The 7263-nt window shown below is 49.7% G+C and overlaps 1 protein-coding gene across 1 annotated transcript in view; it reads left to right on the plus strand.

Moving 5' to 3' along the window:
* Nucleotides 1-2601, plus strand: part of SPSB4 (splA/ryanodine receptor domain and SOCS box containing 4) — a 75558-nt gene extending 72957 nt beyond the window's left edge. The window contains exon 3 of the mRNA XM_039837308.1: nucleotides 1113-2601. Coding sequence (XP_039693242.1) covers nucleotides 1113-1240 — 128 coding nt within the window. The 3' untranslated portion in view covers nucleotides 1241-2601. The remainder of the gene's footprint in view (nucleotides 1-1112) is intronic.
* Nucleotides 2602-7263: the final 4662 nt, after the last annotated feature.

Raw genomic sequence — 7263 nt, forward strand, 5'->3', positions numbered from 1 at the left:
AAAAATAAATAAATAAATAAATAAATAAATAAATAAATAAATAAATAAATAAATAAATAACAGATGCAGTTTTCGGCCTTCAGTATATTCCTGCAAGCTTAGGAAAACTAGGCCTCTACAAGCCACATGAGACAACATGTGACCAACGGTCATCCTCATTCCTCATGCCGCCGAGCCGCACCATTCCTCTCCCTCCAGACCTTCCCGCCCGTCGTGCTTTATGTCTCTACCGATGCTTGTTCTCTCTGCCTAGACCACGTTTCCCAACTCACATTACATAAAACTCCTAGTCATCCTTCAAAACCCCATCCAGGTATCTTCTTTTCGAAGCTTTTAAACATCCCTTCCATATGGGAACTGCCAGATATCTGTCCCTGTGCATTTAGGAAATATTGTATCTATTGCCCTCCATCCCAATTATGCACTTGTTTAAACTTGCAGACCTCTAGTCTTCCTCCATTTCCAGGGCTGCCAAAGGGTCCAGAAGAGAATTAGAGCCTAAATTAGTGTGTCTGCAATAAAGCCAGTTAGACTCGGTCCTATGTCCAGAGGTTCCATGGCTTATGGATTTTAAAATATGAATTCTTTCATAACCGAATATTAGAAGGAAACGCATCTCTCTGCTGACTATCAAAGAAGGGTACAGGGGAAGTTTGAGGATTCAAAGGCATTTAAAAGAGCCTCTCCGCACCTGATCTGTCTCTAAAAGGAAGTCCCCTTGAGATCTCCCTAGGTCTGCCGTTCTCATTTTTATCAAGACCTGTAGTGAAAAAGAAACATTTTTTATATTGTGACACATTAAAGGCCTACGTCAGAGGTAAAACTTTCATGGGACAATGTTTACCTTTACTGTGGGCATTGCTCTTTTTTTTTTTTTTTTTTTTTTTTAATTGCTGGTCACCCACTGCATTGATTTCACGGTTCTTTAGTCTAATCATTTGCATCAGTTGCAATGCTAGAAAAACATTGCTCTAAGTAAACCAAGGAGGCTTCTCAGGAGGAGCCCTGGGTCAGCTCGGAGGAGCAGGGCGTGCTGCACGTGGGTGGGTGGGTGGGGAGAGAGTGTGAGGAAGGCTCTGGGGAGACTCTAACCTTCTTCTCTCTCTTTGCAGCCGAGCCCCTGCCATTGATGGACCTGTGTCGGAGATCCATCCGCTTGGCCCTGGGCCGCCAGCGCCTACAGGACATCAGCTCCCTACCCCTGCCTCAGTCTCTCAAAAACTATCTGCAGTACCAGTGAGCCCAGCTGGGGGGCGCTGAGGGGCGGCAGTGGGCACCCCAGCGGGCTCTGCCTTTCATTTCACTGTCACACAGTACATTCAAGAAGGGGTCTTCCTCCTGGCCCCGGTCCCCCAGAACTTCCACTTCTTCGAAAGGCCAGGACGTGTTCCCAGCTTTAAAAATGAATGTCTGTTGCCAACAATATATGCTGCCTTAGAAGCAGCAATCCTGTCAGAAATCTCCTTGGAAGCTACGAAGAACCTGGAGCCTGTGCCCGGAGGAGGTCCTGCCAGCCGACCAGGACACAGCAGCCACCGGTATTGATTAGAGAGCTGTTTCCATATTCGAGAGAATGAATAAAACATTGCAGCAGGAGACTTTCTATTGTGTGCCCGGTGCAGACAGGGCCAGGGGACAATTGGCCAGCTCTGGGAGAATATTGCCTCTGAATAATGAATGATGAAAGCAGCTTGATGCGCTGTCCTTCTGGACCCCCTCCCCTTGCCAGGGCAGTGGGATTGTCGTGACACTTTAGGACTTTGTGCCCCATTGAAAGACTGTTACACCCAGGGATGCCCGTGGACGATAGAAATGGCAAGTGGATGGAGCGGCGTGTAGACACCTTCCAGCTTACCTAGCTTACCTCTTTGAAAGACGTTTACTTAACCCCTGTCACATGCCTTCCTTCCCGATGGCTGACCCATGTTCCTCTCTTTGCCCCAGGCACCTCTATTCAGGGAAGCTGAGTCTGACAAATTCATCCCAGGGACAGAGTGTTTCCTTTATTATTATTTTTAAATAGCGTTGCATTTTAAAAGGGAAGGGTTGTGAGTGAGGGCAGTACTTAGTCCAAAGGTGCTAATGGGGAGATTAGGGGCATCGTGACACCCAAATGGATGATGTCCTTGGCCTGGGGAGCCTTCCTGGGATGCCTAGAGTCTCTAGGCAACCGTCCACTCAGGATGCAGTCTGGTTTCCACAAAGATTTGTTTGAGCGAATTATTTTTTCACTTTAGGGGACTTGTGAGTTTGTTTCTGTTTCAAATGTGTGTGTGATGTGCTGTTTATTTATCAGCTCGGGGCCCACGGGGGCAGTTTGTAACTGGAGGGGTGGATGTGGGAGGCATCTTCTCCACCCGCTCCGAGCCTGGTCCTCTTCCAGGAACCGAGCTGCTGCTGCTGCTGCTGCTGCTGCCACCGCCTCCGTTGGGCATCTGTCATGTGTTTCCGACGCTCTCTGCCCAGATTCATTTTTAACTGGAAATTGTCACAGCAGTGGAATCCCAGAGCCCCAGACGGCACTGCCTACCCCCTACTTTAATGTGAACTTGACTGATGAATGAGGAGTGTTTCTAATAAAGTTTGTCATTCAGGCCTTCAGCTGTTTAGTAAATGTTCTTCGGGGAGGTGCTGGGAAGGCTTCTTCTCTCAACCTGGCTGGTCTGTCCCCAGGTCCTCAGAAGGTGGGGATCTGATTCCCTCTCCAGACACTTCTCTTCTCTTCTTGTCCCCACTTTAACCCAAACTCTAACGTGCCTGGGTCCTGGACCCATGCCAAGCTGGCCATGATGGTAGAAAAACAGGTCAAACTGCTGATACCAGGCTCTGATGTCCAAAAGGTGGCTCTGCAGGGGACACAGGGTCAAAGCAGGTTAAACCCTACAGGACAGCCATTTCAAAGTAGACCCAGAAGTGGGGCTGAATGTGACTTTGGAACTGCATGTCATCGCCAAGGAGCAGTGCAGATTGCAGAAGGGTAAGTGTGTGACTTAGCCCAGGGCCGGAAGCAGATCAAGAGCCAGTTCCTCTGGGGTCTGGGCCAGTCCTGGCACAACATCCACTCAGCTGTACAGGCCATCAACACATGCTCTGACAACCTCCGAGGACCCAGCGGCGCTCACACAGATATATCCCATCCCCAGAGGGAATGTTTACAGTGCAGCCTAAAATGAGAGGGAGCTTGTGAAGGAGGCGGGGAGGATAGGGCCTGAAGGGAAGGCTTCCTGGAAGAAGAGGTACTCTCCATACCTGCTCCTTTAGGGGAGACCACCTTCTTGAGGACAGACCCAAAGAACCGGCCCTGCTGCATGTGCCCCGGAGCAGTGTTCTTCCACAGCTCTGACCTAGGTCTAGAGGCCGGGCTTGGTCTTGGGCAGGTTTCCATCATTTAGGTTGTAGGAAGCAGCTTCCTGCAGAGGCATGGACTCAGGCTTTGGGGTAGGAAGCCTGGGTTTCAGTCCCAGCTTTATCATTGACACCCTGTGACCTTGGATAAGTCACTTCCTCCTGTGCCCACTGTGGGGGCTGACTAGGTGGCCAGGGACCCTCCTTCTCCGGTCCCTGGTGTCCCAGTTTCAGTACCAGATTTCCAGCTTGGATGCAACCCTCCCAGGTTGGCTTTCACACCTTGCTTATGCGACTTCCTTCACCCCAGCAATGCCCTCCCCGTTCTCGCTTTACCCTCTCGGGATTAGCTTAGATCAACCCTCCTCCGAGAAGCCCTCCCCAACCATCCACCAACTCCTTGTCTGGGCTGAGAATCAGCTCCTTGCCCCCCAACTTGAGAATGCTCCTCCTGGCACCCAAGACGCTCACCCGAGCACTTGGGCTGGAGCCTCCCTCTGCCCCGTGGTCTCATCTGCCCAGTGAGCTGCGTGTCTTGGGCAAGTAGGGCCTGGGCATGCTCCTTTCCACACAGCCCTGGACCAGACACATGGGCTCTGCTTTGTGGAGAGGTAGGTGGGAGAGCCTCCTTATAGCTTGGGTGCCGGGAACTTGCAAAGAAAGCCCTAGGTGGGAGGGGAGGCTGTCCCGCTAGAGTCCAGAACCTGGCTTCAGGCCTCTGTGGCCTCATGCCCTGTCTCTCCCTTGGCCACTCCACAGACATTGGTTAGGCATTTGTGTGCGCCTGGCACTGCCTGGGGACAGAAAGAAGGATGTCTACCCCTGCCCTGTTGGAGCCCACATTCTAAGGGGAAAACACGACATATAAACTAAGTAACAAGATGATGTCAGAGGGAAGAGATGGGGCTTCAGAGGGTGGAGGGCAGAAGGACACTGTTCCTGAGAGTGATCAAGGAAGGCTTTGGGAAATGCTGAGTTTTGAAAAAGAGAGAACCCAAAACATGAAAGACCATGGGTCAAGGAAACTTCCGGTTGTCCCATCCCCAGAGCAGGAGCTTCTGAGCCCCAGCAAGCTGAGCCGAAGTCAGGAGCCACCGTGCTGCCCATCTACTCCAGGTCCAGTCCCGTTTGCCTGTGTATATGCAAGGTATCTCCAGGGTACTTGTGTGTTAGTACCCCCCCCACACACACGCACACACACACGCACACACACCTCCCAGAGGTCTTTCCCTGGCCTCACAACTGTCCCCAGAGCCAGTGCCCATTATAGCCCAGCCCCCAGCCCCTCCCATCCTTGACATGTTCTCGGAGATTCGGCCTGTCTCATGATCTGTTTCTAACAGAAGCACTTGCTGAAACAGTCCGCTAATCGCTTTTTAATTGTCTATGAGTAGAGCATATGGTGGGCACAGTGCCCCACAGATCCGATCCCCGCTGAGTTCCCCAGTTCCTACTTTACCTACATTTCCACTTTGTGAATAAAGCCATCCCTCTTTCCCTTGCTTTTCTTCTCCATCCCTTATGCCAGTGTCTGGCTTCTTCAGGGAACATCTTTCGCTAAGAAACAAAGATGTCATCATCTCTGGATGTCACAGCCAAAGTGGCAGCAGGTAGCAAGTAACACAGTTACAGGGCGATGGATTTGTGCCCACGAGCCAGGACCTCGCTCCCAGCTGCGGCCTCTGAGCAGGAGGCATATCCGCGCCTCAGCACATGGCAGACCGGGCAGCATTACTCCTCAGGTTCCTGACAAAGAGTGGAGATCTCCACTGTTAGTCTAAGACACAAGGAGTTGGTCTGCTGTTTCCTCTAGTCCTGGGGCCCGGGTTCCACTCCAGTCTGCGGATGTGTTTTTTTCATTGTTATTGTTCTACGTAATATGTGTGTATTTTAATAAAAATTGAACCCAGAAAAAAAGTCAAGTCATTTAACAGAAAATCCAGATTTATGAGTTCTCTGGAAAGATAAAGACATGTGGTAAGACCTAGCCAACTGTCTTCCGTGGTGATGTTGGCCAAGCTGAGTATGGATGGCCCTTTGAGTAAAGTCCTTTGTCCTGTGATCCTGTCCCAGGTCCACCCCTCCTAGAGCACAGCAGCAGGACCTCTCACAGTCAACCTCCCTGGTGGGCATTAACTGCCTGAGTGTGGGTCAAGGCTTCTGAGTTGGCCTCTCTGGACTATAACACACATCAGTGGGTAATAAACACACACACACACACACACACACACACACACACACACGCACCCCGAAGGACGATGGAGGCCAGGGGAGTCTGCTAGTTCTGGATTGAATTTGAAGTACCTCATAGCTTCAGCCACTGATGTCCAGGGAGTTCACAGTCATTCAGGATCTCTGCCCAGATAACGGAGATAACATGTGTGTCTCTGATTACACAGTGAAATCCGAGAAGATGAGGACAAGAATTCTTGAGTCTTCTTTTTAATGAGCTGAATGATATAGAGAGACAAGCCTGGCTGCACATCAGAATTCCTTAAGGAAATTTGTAAAAAGTCCCAGTGCCCAGGCCTTTAACCAGACCAATTAAATCAGGACCTCTGGGGTTGGGGCCTGGGCCTTGGTAGTGTTTAGATGATTCTAATGTGCAGCCAGGGTTGAGCTTTGCTGAGTGAGGTGCTTAATTAAGTTAGCTTAGTAGAGATGCAGTTGTTGGTGGTGAAAATGTACATCCTGGGCCAGAGAAAGCCTCCCTAGCCTACATTACGAGAAGGGAGGATTCTAAATGGCAAGTGTCACCAATGTGATTAAGTCCAAAGCCAACGAGTCTTCCCATCCCTCTTCCTTCCTTCAGAGATGCTACACTGGTTGTTCTCCAGAACTGGAGAGAAAGCACCAGCCACTTATGCCCTGATGCTGCACAATTCTTGATTGATTGATTCCAGCTCCACCCACAGCCTGACCCCTGAGGCCCATGATATGTGGAGAATTTCCCAGAGTGCATTGTCACAATCAATCAGAACAACCTAGAATAATAAGTACAGACCAGACTGAAAATGATTTGGTCTTGAATATACTGTTTTAAATAGGATTGGAAATAATGAGATCTGACTACAAGAATGATTTGATTCTTAGTATTTCCATAAACAAGATGACACATTTAGCCAATAAAAATGATGCCCCATCCCCCACTCCCACTTCTCTGATGGGTTTTAGAACTAGATAAGCCAGTGACAAGTCAACGCTGGCTTGATGACAGTGTCCTCACCTGCTATGTCTACCCAACTAATAGGACTCTTTTCTTATAAGCAGCCCTGGTGTTGGCTGAGTGCTCAGCCTGGTCAGTGTACATAGGAGGAGCAGGGTAAGTTATTTCCCATTCTTCCAACCAGCACAGTGGCCTCAGTAATGCTGTCTCTGTGCCTGGGTATTTTTCCATCAAAGGAAAAAAATACGCTAATGATTTGCTGCACAGGGATGGCATTTGAAGAAAAGAGTTGCCTCGTAGTCATCACTTTAAGTCGACAAATGGCTCTGTGCCAGGATTGTGCCAGACTCAAGGAGTATTTTGCTCCTGCTGCCCAAGAGTACCCACTCACTGCAGCAGGGAGACTGCCATGCAAACAGGTGATGCAGAGTTGAGTGCCTGCTGACAGTATGAGCAATGGGGCCCAGAAGAGAGAAAAAATGCATGGAGGTGGGAAAGGGCTTAGCGAAGGAGGGAACATTGACAAGTCCCAGGTGATGGAAGACAAGCTGTATGAAGAAAGGGTGAAATGGGGAAGAATGAAGATCTCGTAAGCCATGCTCAAGAACAAGGGCTTGGTATGGGTCAGAATTTAGAAGAAAACATCCAACACGCTCAAAATGGAAGCTGAGGAGAGTTTAATAAAGGGGCTATGTTCAGAGGTGGGGGCAGGGTTCAGGAAACCAACGACTGAGGTTGAAGCACCCTGGGCT

The sequence above is a fragment of the Pteropus medius genome, unplaced genomic scaffold (assembly GCF_902729225.1).
Source record: "Pteropus medius unplaced genomic scaffold, Ma_sr-lr_union100, whole genome shotgun sequence".
In the NCBI taxonomy this organism is placed as follows: domain Eukaryota; kingdom Metazoa; phylum Chordata; class Mammalia; order Chiroptera; family Pteropodidae; genus Pteropus; species Pteropus medius.